The sequence below is a fragment of the Empidonax traillii genome, unplaced genomic scaffold (genome assembly GCF_003031625.1).
Source record: "Empidonax traillii isolate 1590-97213 ecotype Southwest subspecies unplaced genomic scaffold, ASM303162v1 scaffold2483:size23337, whole genome shotgun sequence".
Lineage (NCBI taxonomy): Eukaryota > Metazoa > Chordata > Aves > Passeriformes > Tyrannidae > Empidonax > Empidonax traillii.
In genome coordinates, this window is record NW_020957676.1 from 287 (window position 1) to 18,734 (window position 18,448).

At 54.6% G+C, this 18,448-nt stretch overlaps 2 protein-coding genes across 2 annotated transcripts in view; one reads left to right on the top strand and one right to left on the bottom strand.

The window, feature by feature from the left end:
• Positions 1 to 5,986: 5,986 nt before the first annotated feature.
• Positions 5,987 to 14,348, bottom strand: LOC114071968. The gene is made up of 10 exons (XM_027909873.1): positions 13,128 to 14,348; positions 10,251 to 12,261; positions 9,716 to 9,863; positions 9,382 to 9,509; positions 9,255 to 9,290; positions 8,191 to 8,465; positions 8,011 to 8,099; positions 7,558 to 7,775; positions 6,832 to 6,880; positions 5,987 to 6,221 (listed from the first exon to the last, which is right to left on the bottom strand). Exons 1-10 carry the CDS (start codon positions 14,331 to 14,333, stop codon positions 5,987 to 5,989), a joined length of 4,395 nt encoding a protein of 1,464 aa, XP_027765674.1. The 5' UTR covers positions 14,334 to 14,348.
• Positions 14,349 to 17,957: 3,609 nt separating this feature from the next.
• The window catches only part of LOC114071970 (mucosa-associated lymphoid tissue lymphoma translocation protein 1-like), a gene marked incomplete at its 3' end in the record, with an annotated part of 4,836 nt that continues 4,345 nt past the window's right edge, over positions 17,958 to 18,448 (top strand). Inside the window, exon 1 of the mRNA XM_027909874.1 lies at positions 17,958 to 18,193. Coding sequence (XP_027765675.1) covers positions 17,958 to 18,193 — 236 coding nt within the window. The remainder of the gene's footprint in view (positions 18,194 to 18,448) is intronic.

Genomic DNA, 18,448 nt, shown 5'->3' on the forward strand with positions numbered 1-18,448 from the left:
GCAAAAATATACCAAGAGGGTGGGAAGTGTTGTTTTATTTTGGTGCCTGTATGGGAAGTTTTAGCTTTTAAAATAAAAAGGTCCCCAGAGAGCAGCAAGCTGATACCAGTGGTTCAGCAGTAATCTCCCAATAAATATCTATACATAGATTTTTAAAGTAGGCATTTGTTGCAGACCAAACCAAAGTTTCCTCCCTTTTCCCTCGCTTTAAAAAAAAACAAAAAAACCCTTTTAAAAAAGGTTGCTTTTCAGGGGTGGATCTCTTCTCTCCATTATTTAAAAGAAAAAAAAAACCCAACCAAACATAAAAAGGCCAAACCAAAACAAACAAACAAACCCCAACGACTGAAAAAGGAGAAGAAAATTAGTTCGCTCAGCAAAGCAATTCCTCACCACGGGATAGTGAGAGACAAAACACACAAAAAATAAAAGGAATTCTCAAAATCCTTTTTCTCTCTGAACTGTGGAGCCTGGCAAGCCTGGCGAGATTCCCAGCCCCGGGCACCTGAGCTGGCTCGTGGTTACACAGGCAGGACATCTCCAACATCGACGTGGAACAGCAGGGGGGGAGAGTTCGTGGGGAGATAAAGGAGGTTCTTTATGCTCCAAGGGCAGAAAATCCACGCCCTGGAGCTTCGTGCGGGACATTTGAGCCCTTCCAGGGCACGACAGCAACGAGGCCTTTCCCCCCCAAATCTCCTGCCCCTGAGGTCACCCCGGTCCTCACCAGGCGAGTGCCACAACCCCCTGGTCAATCAGCACGCTGTAAACCCCCAGAATTCCAGGAGCTGGGGCTGGAAAAAGCCCTGGGAGACAGAGCAGGACCCAGACACTCACACCAAGCCACCTGTGATCCACCTTTTTTAATTTCTCTTTCTCTCTCTCTAATCCACCTTCAGGCAGCGCCAAGATGAGGGCAGGCAGGGGGAAAGTTTTCGGGCCATTTCTTGCTGATCCAGCACGTTATCCACTGCCAACCCCCTCACAAAGTTCATCATTGATGTCACCCACGCCAAGAGACGCCTCCTGTTTTAATTGCCAGCTACAGGAAGCTCAGAGTCATCCCATTACAACCAGAAATTAGAAGTCCACTTACCTGGCAGTGTAAAGTTTCTCTGGCCAAGTCCAGGAGAGCAAGCTGCAGGAACTCCAGAACTGTCACAAATTTGACATCCAGTGCGACAGGTAAGCTCTTCCAGCTCTGCTGGAAGTTCTGGAGACCTCACCACACAGAGAGAACCACTTCAGCCTGAAACAAAAAAAAAAATCATTAGAAAAGTCCCTGAGTCACCCTCACACCTGATCTTAATCAACATCCAGTGGGGCCTGAACAGCTGGGGAACTCTCAACCCTGTTTCTACAGCTGGTAGATTAACGATCCCTCTTTCCACGTGTTGATAATAATAATAATGCTGAAGTTTTCAGTGCTAGGCCAGGGATTGCTGATGTTCCCTTTGCCCTGAAGGGCTCCCAGAAGTTTTAAGGTTTAAGTTTTAAGCTTTTCCCAAGGGGCAGGAATGAAACCTGGCAGGGACAGAGACAGGGACAGGGAGGGGGTCCCTTGGCAGTGCCACCCTCAGCCCCGGGCACTGGGCACGGGCAGAATTCAGGCCACTAAAACCTCCTCAAATTGGAAGATGAGGATTTAAAGGAGTTTTTTTTTTACTTGCAACCACGAGAGCTGAATAAAGTTGCCCCCCCAGCCCAGGGGGCACTGATGGAGCTGGGGGTGCCCCCTCAAACCCACCCTGGGGCAACCAGCCAAACACAAGTTTGATCCGTCTGAGCCCCCCAAATTCTGCCCACGGGTGTTTTGCTGGTGCTCTGGCCCCCAGCTCAACCCCCAGGCTGGCTGTTCCCTGTGGGATGTGGCAGGGGGTGACCAGTTAACGGGAAATTACTGATGTAACGGGTGTCGGTGATTGGGAAACTCCGAATCAATGCCCCGCAGAAATCAGCAGAGATCACGGCTTGCAGGTTAAAGCCCTTTGCTCTCCTCTCTGCTGCTCTGAGTTAATTTTTCCCTACCCAGCAGTCGGAGTGACCAGCCCAGATAATCTTTAACCGCTGGCAAGGGTCACAGCGTTTTCCCTGAGGGCAGCAGAGCTGGCCCAGCGCTCGCAGCCCTCCCCCCCTGCCCATCAGATCGTGGGGCAGCGCTGCTGACTGTGCCCTAATCTGGGGTAAATTGCTGAACACCAGCTCCTTCAGGTCCTGGAACAGAACCCTGAGCTGGGAGTCTCAGCTTGTGGAAATCTGAATAAACACCAACATTTGTGCTGGTTTGGGACAAGTTGTGGTGTTTTGGGTTTGGTTTGGGGTTTGGGGTTTGTTTTTTTTTTAATGTGACAGTGATTTTCTGCTGCTGGCTGGGCACATCAGTAAAACCAGTAAAGCCACCTGGTTCCTCACTTATTACGAAGTATAATATTGAAAACGTTATTATTTGAAACCCCACACGCCGAGCCCAGACTGTTCTAAAAGATTCTGATGGGACAGAAGCAGGGGGATGGAAGTAAGCAAGGAAATACCCTGTAGAAATGGGACAGGCCTTTTGCCAGCTCTGAAAAAATCCTGGGCAGAGCAGACACCCCATCAACATGAAAAAAAGGGAGAGATAAGATTGGCGAGTGCCAGCAGCGAAGGTGAGACGAGCGCCGGGAGCTGAGGAAGCCACCAGATCGCTCTCGCTGGTTATTAACACACAGCTCCTCATCTCAGGCTTCAGCAGATCTGGCGTTTTCCCCTTCCCCACGCGGGAAGGAGCAGAGCAAAGCGGGGTCCCACAGCTGGTTTTTCCACTCCCATCTGCCTAAAGGTGACCGTGGCCGGGCTCAGCCAGGGCCACCTCCCTCCCTCCCTCCCTCCCCCCCCCCCGGGGATCGATATTTTAATAGGACTTATCAGAGCTTTTTTTTTTTTTTTGGGGTGGTTGTTTACTTTCTAGACCTCGGGATCCCATAAAGGGAGAGGGAAAGTCGTGCAGCGGGACCAGAGGTTTGCGAGAGCCGAGCGAGCGCTGGGAACCCCCCCCCCCCCCGAGAGGAAAAGCACGAGCAGGAGGATCCCAATCGACAGCAAAAGGCCCTGCAGGAGGGTCCTGGCTCTGCCCAGCCCTGCCAGCGCTGCAGAGGATCCTCTGGCTCTTTTCTCTGATGGTAAGTGCCTTCCTGAGCTCGGTTTGTGCGAGGAGAAGGGAAATGCTGGGAGTTATTGACGAACTAAAGCGGCGTAGATGGATTCTCCCTGTACTGCCCCAGAATTTTCCCCATGGTTTTGGGAGTTCTTTTTTTGACTCCAGCCCTGGATCTTGAACTCCTCCCTCCCCTGCCTCGTGCCTGGGGGGCTGCTCAGAAATGCACCTAAAAACAGGGAGATGAAAATCAAATCCCCCTCTGCCCGGGGGAGATTCCTCAGCTCTGACACAGCCATCAGAATCTGGAGATGATTCTGAGCTGGCTCCATCAAAATCTGGGGCTGATGATTCTGAGCTGGCTCCATCAAAATCTGGGGCTGATTCTGAGCTGGCTCCATCAAAATCTGCTGATGATTCTGAGCTGGCTCCATCAAAATCTGGGGCTGATGATTCTGAGCTGGCTCCATCAAAATCTGCTGATGATCCTGAGCTGGCTCCATCAAAATCTGCTGATGATCCTGAGCTGGCTCCATCAACACAGGTCCTGGCAGGAATGGCCCAGCCCTTCCTTCAGGAATTTGTGTCTCCTCCGTTTCTACAGCTGCCTGAGGCAAACTCTTCACCTCCAAGCGATTTGGAACCCTTTCCTTGTCAGAACCCCGGTGTGTCCCGTGTAAATATTCACAAACAACGGTCTCATCTCTGTTTTGCAGATCTTTGAACCTCCCCCTGGCTGAAATGTGGCTGAAATGTGGCTGAAATGTGCCCCCTCCCAGCCCCTCCCGGGGGCTCAGCAGCTGCTCCCGGAGCTGTGGAGTGTGACAATGGTGTTTGTGTCCAGGCTATCAAACGCCATTATCACACTAAATAGCTCCTGGCAGACCAGGCATCAGCTCGGGAAGCTCTGGCGTTGCTGTGCTGAGGGAGGAACAGCCTTGGAACACGTGCAGGAAGATGGCTCTGCCATCCTCGGGACTGTGGATTTCTCTGGAAACTTCTGAGAGCTCAACTGGGCATTTTTTTTTGTTTGTTTTTTTTCCCCCCTGAAATCAGAAAGGTGAAACCAATCAGCTGAGGGAGAAACTCCAGCTTTTCCCTCGGCCGCCCAATCACAGCACGTGTTGGGAATGTTGACTGAGGGGCCGGGGAGAACCTTCCGGCGCTTTCCCAAGTTCTGATTAAAATCTGTTTCCTCTAAAGGTCCCCCACACCTTCAGCTGAATGAAGGTGAATTTGGGGGGCAGGATGGGCAAGAGAACTTTTCCCTTTTCCCTGGCTGTGCAGGTGGAAAGCAAAAGGGAAGGGAAGACAAGGGAGCCCCTCTGTGCAGCAGGAGAGCAGCGTAGATTAATTCTCCCTCCTCCTGCCTTGCTAACGTGCTGGAAAATGAGCAGCTTTCTGGTGTGTTTTCTCTTTAGAGCAACATGACTTTTCCCAACACTACACGAGTATCAGATGCGTTAAAGTTTCTGGAAGGTTCTGGCAGGTGAAAGCCCTTCCAATCGCCACCGCATAGAAACTTCTCTCAGAAGGAAAGGGCTGGAACTCAAACTGCCCATTATTAAAAGATAGATGTGTGTTGGCACAGCAACGAAAGAACACGAACAAACCAACCAAGCAGCAATCCTCTACCCAAAAATGCTCCCCTTCAAACCGAAAAAATAAGCAAAAAACCACAAAAAAAAAAGGTAAACAGCTTAGTTGGAGCCCTTTGGTGCAATTGTAATCACCTGGTTTATCATAGCGGGGGCAGAGCCTGCAGTGTTGTAAATCAGTCAGCAGGAGGTGCTGTTGGATCACGGGAGGGACAGATCCTGCAGTTCTGAAATCCATCAGCAGGAGGTGCTGTTGGATCACGGATCATGCAGATCCTGCAGTTCTGTAAATCAGTCAGCAGGAGGTGCTGTTGGGTCACTGGTGGTCACCACATGGGGGGGGGGGCCCTGGGTGTGCTGGAGAAGCCAAAAATTGAGATCTTCCCTGCCCCCCCCCACCACCAGAAATAAAAAAAAAAGAGAAAGGAGGGAAAGCAAAAAAAATAAAAAGTGGTCCTTCCAAAAGGGAACTCCCTCTGTCCTGCTGGTTGAGTCGTATGGTGGAGCTTCCCCCCTCCTGCGACGTGCACGAGAACTGCTGCCCAAAAACAGGCAGGAGGAGAGGCCTCTCCTGAGCAAGTTCCTGGGCTGATTAAAATCCCAGCAAAATTCCCAGCTGGCAGCCAGGCCGAGAGCAGAGCCACCTCCCAGCTCCCACCGCCCAAACTTGTGTCCCAGGAGAGGAGTTAAAAAAAAAAAGTACAAAAGGACTCCTCACCCCTCCCCACAGACGAGATCCTGAGGGCCATCGACTCGGAAGGTGGTTCCATCAGCCACTTCTGGTTGTTTTTTCGATGGTCCAAACCACAGCCAGGCTGTTTTGTGGATGTGGGAGCAGACACCGAAACGCCTTCCTATTTGGGGAAAATCAGCAGCTCAGCGGCTTTCAAAGCACTAAAAACTGAGACAGAACAGGTCAAACAGGGGGGAAGGGGCAGGAGTGGAATTACAGGACAACCGCGAACGGTTTTATTTTTTAATACAAGACAGAAAAAAAAAAATCACGAGGGCAGAATCAGGGTGGGATTTTAATATGCAAAAACCCGGGAAAAGAACCCCCTTTTTTATTTTTTTTTTCCAATAGCAGCCTGAGCAACAACAAGTGTGCAAAACTTGGGACTGAGTGGCACCTTAAACACAGGAACGTTTCCACAGACACAGGGACCGAGAGCACAGAGTCATCTCCTTCATCTGTCGCTGCCATCAGCACCGGGGCGGCTCCAAAACCGCGCCCAAACTGTCCCCAACTGTCCCCTCAGTGCTCGGAGGAAATGAAGTCTCGGTGCTCTCTGCCCTTTTTGGGCAGCGTTCTCTTCCCAGCTGATGAGCTGGGCGGGTTTTTGCCCTTGGGGGCCGCGGCTTTGCGCTGTTTCTGGTGGGTGGCTCGCAGGGATTTGAGCCCCAGCATCTGGCAGTACTCGTTGCACTGGTGGAGGGCTCGGAACTGCTCGATGAAGGAGAAGGAGCAGTTGCCTTTGAACCCTTTGTACCTGCAGCGACAAAGGAGAAAAAAACAAACCAAAAAAAAAAGAGGGATTTCAAGATTGGTTTTTAGCACAGAGCAGGATCTCGAGAAAACCTTAAGCAAGTCTCCTCCACGCTGTAAGAAATCAATCCACTTCTCTTCCGAGGTAAATAAAAGCCCGTCTAAACCAGCTGCTCGCGTGTTCCTGAGGAACCACCCGCACAAAGAGCAGCAGCAGCGGCCGATCCCAAGGCTCTGGTGCCCTCCAGTGCCCCCAGCCTGGAAACGCTTCCCGTTCCCAGCTCGGCCTCGCCCTCTGCTGATACCAGCACTGCGGGCTCCTCCGCTTTCCAGATCCCCGGGAAAACACACGCGGAGCCGGGACAAGCGAGCAGAATTCGAGGGGAGGGCGTAAATCGCTGACAAATCGCCCGGGAGAACCAAACCAGTCGGTTCTGTGTCACCTCCACCCGGCGAGAACACCGCTGGCTAAATGATGCTCCACTTCCCTCCTCCCCCAGCACGGCAGTTTTTATGGGAGTCACTTCCCAGAGCGAGCTGGACAACCACCACTCTTTAATCTGCTGATTCCTGAGGACCTAAAAAAACCCCCAAACCTTTCTGAGCTCACTCACCCTTTGGCCAGGGTGGCTATGCCAACGTCCGTCAGCTTCATCCCCACACCTGCAAGGCACAAAGGGAAACCCCTCAGCTCGGCTTCCACTGGAATTCCCAGGAGAATCTTCACCCACGCAGGCATCAGATCTTGTTCATGGATTCACCTTTCCCACTGGAATGTTCTGTCGCATTTTTTTCCCCGAGAGTTTTAGGGGCCCCAGTTAAAATCATCGCGCTCTGTGTCATCAGTCAGGCTCACACCACTGGTTTTTATCGGTTCCTGGGCTAAGATTCTTTCTTCCCCCTTTTAAATGACTTCAGGGATCTTGTTTAGTCATGCCTTGCTAATTTCCCAACTTCTCTTGTACATGAACGTGGGATTTCTTTTTAAGATTCCCAAGTTTTTCTGGTTGAGAAGGGTCTGTTCTCCCCTGTCTCGAGAACCTCTGTGCACACTGGGCAGGTGGAATCCCACCCAGGGGAGCTGAAGGAAAGGGGTTTCCTCAAACCTAGGCAGGACCTGCACGTGGAGCACGCTGATTGCTGGTGAGTAAATAGAAGAAAAAGAGAAGGACTGGCTCGTCATTGACACCTGAACCCTTCCACTCACAAGCCACTTCATCAACCCAGATTTGACCCATCCTGAGCGTCCTGATTCACTAAAAGTGGAAGAACAACCCTCCCCTTCAGGGGGTGAGATTTGTTTCTCTCTTCCATCATAAAAATAAAACTAAAACTCGCACCTTGCAGGTCGGTGACGAGCAGGTTCCCGCTGGTCCTCTCGTACACCCAGTGCTGGAAGGTGCAACACTTCTGGCCAGCCTCCGAGTCCCTCCTCAGGAAATTCACCTCCTTGCCGTCCCTGACCGAGTATTTCACGAACTCCCCCACCAGCTCCTCCTCCACCGTGGCGTAGGGGATGGCGTTGGCGGGGCGGTGGATGAGGAAAATGGGAATGATCCTGAAAGCCAGGGGTAGAAACCGGTGAAATCGCTAACAAAACTCACAAAAGTCAGAGAATTCTCTCAGTGAGGGACGAAGGAACAGACAAGAGGACGGGGTGAGCTCAGAGAGCGAATGAAGAGTTTCAAACAAGCCGAGAGCACCGTGACGTTGTTCCCACCCTCCCCCTTTAGCAGTCAGCACAGGTCGCTCGGTATGAGCACCTACCTACGCAAACAGCTGTAAATACTCACTCTGGCACCTCCCCAAAGCCTTCCAGCGTCTCAGCCTCGGCGGCGTACAGCTTGGCGTACTCCCTGGCGGCGTTCTGCACGCAGCACTCCTGCGGCACAAACAGACACCAACCCCGCTCAGGACACTCACCGGACGTGTGCTGATGATTCCACACTCCCCGGGGGCCGGGGGGGACTCACCTGCAGCGCCAGGTTGTAGTTCCTCCTCACCAGCTCCTCCCTGGTGCCGGTGGCGGGGCTGAGGGCGCTGTGCACCTTGAGGACGCAGGGGTGGCCGGGCGCGAAGACGGGCGCCAGGCCCCGGCGCACGCGGCTGCGGAAGGCGCGCCGGTGCATCCCCTCGCCGAAGTGCAGCTGCTCCGTGGCCAGCACCCCGTGCAGGTGGCCCCCGAAGTAGCTGTCGCTGATGGAATCGTCCCGGAACAGCAGCTGCATGAACTCGATCTCCTCCACACCTGAAATGTAACGGGGGGGAGAGGGGGGGATGGAACGACTTGGCTCACGAGAAACGCTCGTGCGGTGTAAATTGTCCTACTGGGGGGGTTGGGACTCTGCTGCTCGAGTGGGAACTGCTGCACTTCACTGCCACCTAAAACCCAGCAGCTTACCAGGGCGGTAAGGGCAGAACACACTCTGGAAATCCAGAGTGAGGATTTCACCTCTTTAAATGATCATCATCAAGTGGAAGCCAAACGGCAAAATGTTCATAAGGGGGGGGGAAAAAGTGGTTAAGGTTAATAAGCACTTAGAGAAACTAATGGCAATTCGAGTGTCTCGAAGTGTAACTCTGCAGGAAACATCAGTGAAGATGAGAAATGGGAGGAGAGAACGACGAGGAAGGGACAACTCGGAGCTGCCCCTTGCAGTGACCTGCACCCTCCCTGCCTCTGTTGGAAGCACAGAGGGAACACTGCACAGGGAAGACAAGAATTAGGGTGCTCCCTAACTCCTCCTGATCAAAAGTCATCCAGTCCTGTCACACAAAAAGCCCCATCTTTATCTTGCCCAAGTAAATGAATGTTTAAGTTTGTTCTTCGAGGGAACGGAAAGGATGGGCCCCCCCGAAGGCCACGCTGGTTGCTCAGGGTGCTGAGGAATGACAGACCCTCCAGGCAAGGCTCTATCTTTAGCTGCAGCCCAGGACACATGCTGGGTGTCACTGAACACGAGGGAACACATGGGGAAAGCATTCCAAACCTCCAGGGCTTTCACTGCGTGTGTGATGCCACGCCCTTCGGATTTACCTTCGTAGCTCCGAAAACTGGAGAGGCGTTCCAGCACTGCAAGGAAAGCAAGACATGGATTTTATAGTCAAAAAAACTGAATGGAAAGGAATATTATCAGTAATTAAAGTGCCAAACGGAGCTTTACCTGCAGCAGTCAGGTGAAACTCAGCGGTCACCTTCCCAAAGGCGTTGTGGAGGCAGCAGTAATACATGCCCTGGTCTTTGCTAGCGGCCTTGGCTATTTCCAGGGAGACGGGAGAGTCATCCTGAGCGCTGCAACAGAGCGGTGGGACCTGTCAGCGCTGGGAGAACTGGTCATTGGATCTCCCTGCAGGGTTGGTTTGTTACGGCACGGCACGCTTGTTCAGCAGACGCCGCCGCCGTGGGTATTGCAGCGCGGCAATCGCAATCACGTGGGAAGTTTAAGCAATTCAGGCGTCCCAAAAGCTGTCCAGGAGCTTCAAAAAACACTCACTCACCTCCTGTGCAGCCGAGCCAGCACCTTGGAATCTTTAGTCCAGGTCACGGTGGAGTCCCCGTGGATGTCCCCGAACTGGCAGCACAGCCTCACGTTCCCAGAGCCCTCGGGGAAAGACTCTGCCTGGATCTTCCTCAGCAGCCTGGGAGCTTGAAAAAAGCAGAGCCACGATGGAGGGTGAGGGGATAATGACGTCACCTTGGCATCTTAACCTTTCGCGTGAAGAACACGAACAGCGACGACCCCGGTAAATAATTATGGCCTCCCACACTGCTCTGGCATCCCTGCCCATGGGCACGGCAGCAGGAGGGAGGGGACTGGGAAAGAAAGGGAATCCACCTCCCAGGGAAAAGGTTTTTGGGATGGTGACACATCCCTGCCCGATGTGAGAGATGTAAAATTGGAGATGATGCTTTTCCCGCCGCGTGAATTCCGAGCTGCTGCGCTGGTGTCCCTCCTCGGGGATCCCAGCCCTGCAGGATTGCTGGAGCCAGAAAAACGCCCAGCCAGAAAAAGGAAATCAAGTTTGCTCTTACCTTTGCTGTCCTTTTTCAAAACCAGTTTCCTCTGCTCGGGTTTTCTGTCTTCTCTACGAGTCCCGCCCGCCTCGCCCTTCCCGGACTTTTTGCCACCTCCCTTCTCCTCCAGGCGGGGTTTTTTGGGCAGAGCCGCCGGTGGCAACTTCTTCTTGGCCCCAGCAGCTGAATGCCCGCCCTTGGCCGCGTCCTGTTTACACCTGGGGGGCTCAGGCTCTGCCTGGCAGGGTTTGGAGCCCTCCTGATTTTGTTGCCTCTCCGCGTCGATGGCGAGCGGGTCGCAGGCGGTCGATGCCCCGGAGAGCAGCCGAGTTTGCTCCTCAAAACACCCCTTGCTCCCCGAATCAACCGGTGGCAAATGAGCCAAACCACAATTTACCACGCTCTCTGCCGCCCTGACTTCTTCCTCTTTGTCGCTGATGGAACAATCAGCCTCGCTGGGAGGGATCCCGTCAGGGCAGGACTGCTCCGTGCCGGTGTTCACCACCTGTCCCTGAGCCTGGGAGCTGATTAAAGTTAAAGCAGCCTTCGTTTCAGCTTCATCTGGGCTGCGTCCAACAGCTCTTGGCCTCTCGTGTTCATCTCCTTCCCCCTGAGTTTGTGCAGGTGCCCTCTGGAACAGCCCCTGCGATGCTCCGCAGGAAGTTTCCAGCACGCTCAGGTTTCTGTTTCCTTCGTCTCCAGGTGGAGTGGATCCAGTTTTTTTTACCAGCAGGTCCTGTGAGGGGCTGGCAGGTGTGAGGAGCAGCAGCGTTGCTGCCCCAGGCAGTTGCTGGGCATCTGGCTGATCCCCCCTGCCTTGTTGTGCCGCTGTATAACGAGGGGAAACTGCAGATGGACCCTCTGAAACCCGAGTAACTCCTGGGTCACGGGAAATCCCAGCCCTGTGTTCATCAGCTGTGGGAATCTCACTCTGATCTCCCGGTTTAGCTGCCTCACAGCTGGGCATTTCCACACAAAAATCACTTAAAGGCAGATCCCTGGAGGAGGGAGCGAACGCCCCATCCTGTTCTGCTGTTTCTGGCAGTTGCTCTGCGCTTTGGGGTCGATTCTCACCCGTTATGGTTGCAGGAGTCTCAATTAAAGCAGGCAGTTGCATTACAGAACCGTGTTTCTGTGCAGCAGAAACAGCCTGAAAATCCTGACAGCTGTTAATTTTTGGAAGATGGCAACCCTGGGAATCAGTGTCGCTTTGTGCATTCGAGGCAGAGCCATCTCCTCCTGCCTGTAGATTCAGTTTGTACCTCCCATGTACGGTGCCAACAGAGCAGTGCCCTGCACGTGTGAGCTGACAGGTGTTGTCACTGGGGAAAAGGCCTTTTTCTTCAGGGCAATCAGCCGGTCCTCCCCTGAAATGACAGCCTTCCCCAGGTACAGACTCATCCCCCCAGGACACGCCGTGCTCAGGATGAAGCCCTGGCCTTGGGAAGGTGCCGTTTGCTGCAGGACGAGCTGCTGGTGCTTCCATCTCATCTCCAGCCCCATCCGCTGCCAGACAAGCTGTGGGTGCCGCAGCTCCTCGGAGGATGGGACGATCGCCGCGCCCAGCTCGCCCAGGGCTGGCTGCCGGGAGGGGTTCCCGCTCTTCCATCCCATCCATCAGCAAAGGAGGATGGCAACAGCTCTCCTGTTCCGTGACCTGGACACCCGTCGGCCTCGTTCCCCAACTCGTGACGCCCCTGTCTGCCAACGGGACCTGACCCTCTGAGTCATCTTCGTGGAGGAGTTTCCACAGCTCGTCACGCACCGCAGATCCATCAGCGTCCCCTCTGCACCCCGACTGCAGGGCTGGCAGGGCATCAGCACCCCCTGAGGGGCCGCAGGGGAGAGCTGGGGCGAGAGAAGGAGTCTGTAACTCTGCATTCTCTGCTGGCAGCGTGACGTCAGCAGAGAGCATCCCTGCAGCTGGCTGGCTGCTTCCTCCGCTCCCCCCAGCCCTCAGGGTCCCCTCTGTTTCCACGCAGAGGTTGTCACAGTTCTGGGGGACGCTTTCAAGATGAGCACCTCGATCCTACAGAGAAGAAAAGAGAGAAACTTGATTAAAAATCAAAAATCAAAAATTAAAAATTAAAAATGCAGCTCGACATGGGCCTGAACTAGAGCTGTGGCTTTAAGGGGGGTTTTTTTGGGGGGGGTTGGTTTTTTGTTAAAATGTTTTTCAACAGTCAAGTTTCTGACTCATATCATCAATCTGATGGCTTGAAATCAACCTCCTGGGTAAGAGTCTGAAAGGAAGCACAGGTTGTTCCTTAGGGAGGGAGTTGTAGTGAAGCTGCCACCCCTTTCAGCCTTTCTGCTCCTCCATTCTCCAACGTGGAGCTGATTACATGCTGGTGACAACTGGGAGGGAGCAGATAGAGAAAGTTGTTGTCAATGACTTGAACCTCCGTGAAATAAAAACTACTATCCCATCTTCCCACTCAGGGAAACTGGTGGAGCATCACACCTGCACATACAGCCTGTACAACTGCACTGATTTCCCCACGTGTTTCCTACCCACGCAGGTACCTGGAGAGGGGAGGAAAAACGAGTGCAAACCAAAACATTCTCTGCTCACAATGGGCATTCCAGAAACCTTGTGGCTCGAGGCATTCCTTCGCTGAGACCTCCCTCTCGGATTTCCCCACCCAGCTGTCCATTAGTGCCTCTCTCCCCATTATCAGGCTGGCTCTATAATTAGAACAACCCCGGGCTTTACTTGACCCCCATTTCCCTCCCAGCCGGGGCTGTCATTCAGCAGGGCACGGACAGCGCCTCCCAAAGCGACTCCAGTTCTCCAGGCTTCGCTGCCAAGCAGGGATAAGCGGCACTGAAATCAGCAGAGCGGCTCTTAGTGATAAAATAATGATATTTTTAAATGACAAACACGTTACTTACCCCGAGTGAGGCGTTCTCATCCGGCATCTGACTCTGCTCAGGCAGGCCCTGAGTCCTTCTCCCTTCCCACTGACAGTCTTTATCTGCCTCTTCTGCCTGCACCTCCAGGTTTTCTGTCTCCTTGGGAATCAGGACACCTTCTGGAGCGGGAGATGGAGCCTGCAGAGACTGTCCTATGGCGCTCACGTACCTGCAGAGCTCCAGGGGGTTTAACAGCTTGAAAAGGTTCCTCCTCAGGGTCTCAGCGAAGGCACAGCCGGCGTGCCGGGGGTTTTCCTGGGGTTTTCCTTCCCCGTCCCCCTCCTCCGGCAGCGGGGAGCTTTCCCCCCGGGCAGCGCCGGCTCCCGTCATTGTCCCCACAGCAGAGGGGTCTGCCCCGGCACCTGCAGGATCAGCAGGAGCAGGATCCGAGTGCCTCGCCGTGCCAGCCAGGTGGCCGCTTGCATCAGCGTCCCCCGGGCTGCCGGGATGTTCATCTGCAGCACCTGCGGATGCGACGGGCGCGCCGTGCTCGTCCTCGGGGCCGGCGCTCCCCTGCCGGCGGTGGCCGACGGCGAGAGTCATGTCTGCCTGCGGAGGGGACTGGCTGGGCATGGAGGGGTCTCTCCTTACATCGAGCCCTGGGAATGTTGAGTGATGCCCACGGAAGCCAATGGGGGTCTCCCCAGGCGCGGTGTCACCCGACACTTCGCCCAGGAGGCGAGCGCACCCATCGCAATCCTCGCTCAGTTTGAGGTCGTCTTCGTCGTCGCTTTCCAGCAGAAACCGCAGTTTCCTCTGCCAGATTTCATTTTCCTGCCCCGTCAGCACATCTGAGCACTCGAAGTACTCCAGGTCATCATCAGAGAAGTCATCATTAACATCTGGAATTTCCTCTGTGCGAATCTCCAGAAGGGTGGCAGAGCTCGCAGAATCATCTTTTCCCACGGGACTATCTGCCTGCTCCCTGAGCAGGGAATTCCTGCTCAGAGAACAGTCCAACCCAGTGTTTTTACACACCTGGCCATCTGCCAGAGGCTGACCAGATCCAGGGGCTTCCCCGTGCAGGCAACAGCTGCCTGTGTGACGAGCGGTTTCATCTGCAGGGAGCTCCTCTGCTCTTGCAGCGAGCGCACCGTTCAGGCGGAGCAGCTCATCACCGCTCCCTGGCAGATCCCTCGGGCACGAAACGCTCCCCTGGGACGTAATCCCGTTTTTTACAGCCATGTTGTCCCCTGTGTCCGTGGGATTTCTCAGAGGGGGGTGAGATTCGTGCTTTGCCGAGCTCCTCGAGCCGTAAATGGCTGATTTCAGGCGGGTCAGAACCGGGTAACATCAACAGGGGCTCGCCCTCACGGGGCGAACTCTTGTGCTGTGTGAAACCTTCCCCATTTTGCTCACTTCGCCCTGAGGTGTCCCACGGGCTCCTTCAGGACAGCAGCAAATTCCAGGCAAGTTTTGTTCTCTGCATCCGGCTGCAGTCGAACAAGAGTCATTCCAGCTGTCAATGAAGCGCAGATCCTGCTCCGTGCACCTGTAAATAAAAGAAACCCCAAGTTAAAAATCACTCCTGAAAGGGGAATAGCTGTCTTTTAGACTGACTTTTCTAGACTGACACACTTGCAGGAAGGCAGTTTGGGGCACAAAGTTGTTTCTTACTGATTGAACAAAGAAAAAGATAAAAAAAATCACCTGACAAAGCCACACAAATTTGATTAAATGTGAGAAGCGGCTGTTAATTTTCCTCCTCTCCTTGCATCACCTTTTTTTTGCCAAACTCACCCAGTTCTAACCAAAACCAACCCAGTTAGGTTGGCAGGTAGCTAAACCACCCGGAAAGTGGGTGGGGATAATTAGGCTTCACTTTTCTCCCTTCAGATGACAAAATCTGCCAACCAAACCCACCAGCAACCACCCATCCCATCGCTTTAGTAGAAATCAAATATTTCACTCCAAGTTGGCAGCTCAAAGTTTCCTCAGTGTGAATTATTCTCAGCTCGCTGCGTGCATCAGCACTGATGGAATATCCCTGATGGAATCAATCCCTGATGGAATCCCATTCCACGGGAAATTTCGGCACAAACAAACGACCGGGCTCTGCCCGCCTCTAACAGAGACCTCAACGTGGAGTAATTAAACCGAGCAATCACGGCACGACTCTTCACGCTCCTCTCTCTTAATCTATTTTTAACAGCTGCCAGGCATCTGACCCTGCCAGATTGAGCAATTCACGCAGCCCTGGGAATCGTCCATTTCTACCAGTCACCGGATTTTAGTTATTTTTTTTTTTTCCTCAGGAACGGGAGAAATTTTTACCTGCCGAGTCTGAGAACAAATAAACTGCAATATGTGCTTAGAACAAATAAAATGCATTTTTTCAGGATGCCTGCTATCCCTTCCACATTGTTCAGAGAAGGAAGCCTGCCTGCAATTTTTGCAATTTTTATGCTGCTGAGCCTCGGTGGAAATGGCACCAGAGTGTAATTTTGGAAACGCTGAGCAGAATTCTAAATGCAAACCAATTTTAAAAACAAATCAATCTATAAAAATAAGGGAAAATGAATATTCTTCGGCAGAAGCAAATAACAAATCCTGTTTCCCGTGCAATAAAAGTACAGATCACCACAGCCACGTAAAGCACAATAAAGTAACTCTCCCTTTTTCCACTACTTGTACGATTCACAGGATAAAAAAAAAAACAAAAAAAAAGCAGATGAGTAAAGTTTGAAATCCAAAATGCACACTCACCCCTCACTTTTTGGGCCATTTTACCAGCAGGCTGGGCCCGGGCTGGCACTCGCAGCAGCAGGACGGAGGAGTTTGAAGCCGTGCATGTTGTCGGCAGTCCGGGGGGGTGTTGTTGTGCCGGTGTGACCTCAGGGGAAGGCAGTCCGATGGCCCCACAGGATGACTTTTAAAAAGAGAGGCGGTTTCGTTCCAGGCAGCAGATGGCCCTTTCTGGGAACACCTCCACCAGACAGGCACTTGGCAGCGAGCAGAGGGCACAGGAATCTCCTCGTGGCTGACGGGGAGAGAGAGAGAGAGAGGAAGTGTCGGCCTTAGGGTTTCATAACAAAGCACTCCGGGTTGGTTTTTGGAGCCCACAGAAGTTCTGGTGAGCCTGGGAATGAACTGCACGAACTGCTCGGAGCTGAAGGGACCTGGAAAAGGCTGAAAAGCGAGTTTTTTGTACCCCCTTTTTTTTTTTAGAGTTTTGCAATAATGGCAGAACTGGTTATGAGATACCTGCTGTGCTAAATGCTTCTCACTGCCAGTGTTATCAGGACCCAGATAGGAAGCTGGCGTGTCCAGCAATAAATATGGCACCTCCCATCAGCATCACTCGGGAATAACAAGTGGGATAGCTGTTTTATGTAACAGCCTAATGGTCAAAATAACCCCCAGAGAGACGAGAGGCAGCCACGTTTGGATCATAAAATAGTCAGGGTTGGAAGAGACCTTTGAGGGTCCTTTAGTCCAACCCCTGCCATCGGCAGAGACACCTTCCACTGGACCAGGCTGTGCCAACCTGGCACTGAACACTTCCAGGCATGGGGCACCTTGCACCTCTCCGAACAACCTGAACGCTCGACCACTGTTTACAAGTGTTCCTAAAATTACTTTCAGTCCACTTCGGGCAACTCGCAGCTCCAGAGAGATGAAAACTCCCTCCAGATCGTTACCCCACTCATCCGTCCATCGGCAGTGATGGAGAGCGGGCAGGGGAACATCTCTCCGGGAGGCTCTTCCCAAGCCCTCCCTCCTCTCCCACGGGAGTGCCCGAGCCTTAATCTGCACACCTGCCTGCGTGGGCCCTGGCAGTAGCTGTGTCACGGAGGAGAATCCACGGCGGTGCCGGCTGCGGGTGGATAAGGCTGTTGGTTCTCAGTTTGTCCTCAGTGTTGTGTGTTTTTTGCCCGGGTCACGCCCCAGCTCCGCCTCCCCACCCGTGTCCCGCCCTCTCAGGCTCAGCGGCGGCCGCCGCACGAGGTCTGGCCCCGAGTCACAAAACACAACGTTCCCCTTTCCAAACGGGTGAAACAAAACCCGCTCGGCTCCCTCACGGTGTCCGCAGCGCCGGGGCGAGAGGGGGAGCGGCTCCTGTCCCGACATGACCGAGTCCCCTCAGCCACGTGGGGCGGCCACGCTTCCCTCAGTGGGGCGGGACCGGATCGGACCGGGCGGCCACGCTTCCCTCACCGGGACCGGATCGGACCGGGCGGCCACGCTTCCCTCACCGGGACCGGACCGGACCGGGCGGCCACGCTTCCCTCACCGGGACCGGATCGGACCGGGCGGCCACGCTTCCCTCAGCGGGACCGGATCGGACCGGAGGGCCACGCTTCCCTCACCGGGACCGGATCGGACCGGGCGGCCACGCTTCCCTCAGCGGGGCGGGACCGGAGGGCCACGCTTCCCTCAGCGGGACCGGATCGGACCGGAGGGCCACGCTTCCCTCAGCGGGACCGAACCGGATCGGACCGGAGGGCCACGCTTCCCTCAGCGGGGCGGGACCGGATCGGACCGGACTGCCACGCTTCCCTCAGTGGGGCGGGACCGGACCGGATCGGACCGCCCCGTTCCCGTGGGCCGGACCCGCCCCAGCTGCTCCGCTCCCCTCAACCGGACCCGCCCCGTTCCCGTGGGCCGGACCCGCCCCGGCTGCTCCGCTCCCCTCAACCGGACCCGCCCCGTTCCCGTGGGCCGGACTCGCCCCGCCCGCCCCGCTCTTCTCAAATAGACCTGCCTCGCCCGTCCTCCTCTTTTCGGCCGGGCCCGCCCTGCCCACCTCGCTCCCCTCACCCGGACTCGCCCTGCCCGCCCCGCTCGGCGCTTCCTTCCGGGCCCGCGATGGAGCGCGGCGCGGCGGGGCCGCTGCCCCTGGGCCGCCTGTCCGAGCCCCTCGACCGGCTGTCCGAGCCCCTGGGCCGCCTGTCCGAGCCCCTGGGCCGCCTGTCCGAGCCGCTGGGCCGCCTGTCCGAGCCGCTGCTCCGCAGGCTCAGCGAGCTGCTGGACCGAGCGGAGCCCGGCAAGGGCTGGAGGGACCTGGCGCAGCGAGCGGGGAGCCGGGGCACGCTCCGGCTCAGGTAGGTGGATGTTTGTCTCTGGATAATCCTGTCAAACACTGGGAGGGTGTGTTTGGTAAGCGTGTCCCCCCCCCCCCCCGGGTTGGCGTGGCGCTGCGAGTTAATGCAGAACTTGCGTTCTCTTTCTGTAGCTGCCTTCGTGTCCTTACTGTCTGAATCTGCTGTGAGTTAAGGCTAAAGTTTGAACTAAGGGATTCCGCCGCGGGTAACTGCGCTGCTGCGGTGATGGGTGATTGGCTGGCCTGCACCACTCGC

Excerpts from the sequence above, each read along its gene's own strand:
- LOC114071968 (XM_027909873.1), bottom strand. The coding sequence starts at position 14,333 with ATGGCTGTAAAAAACGGGATTACGTCCCAGGGGAGCGTTTCGTGCCCG. Across the intron at positions 7,776-8,010 it reads GGCTTTGGGGAGGTGCCAGA|GATCATTCCCATTTTCCTCA; the intron begins GTGAGTATTTAC and ends CCTGGCTTTCAG. Across the intron at positions 6,881-7,557 it reads GCTCGTCACCGACCTGCAAG|GTGTGGGGATGAAGCTGACG; the intron begins GTGCGAGTTTTA and ends TGTGCCTTGCAG.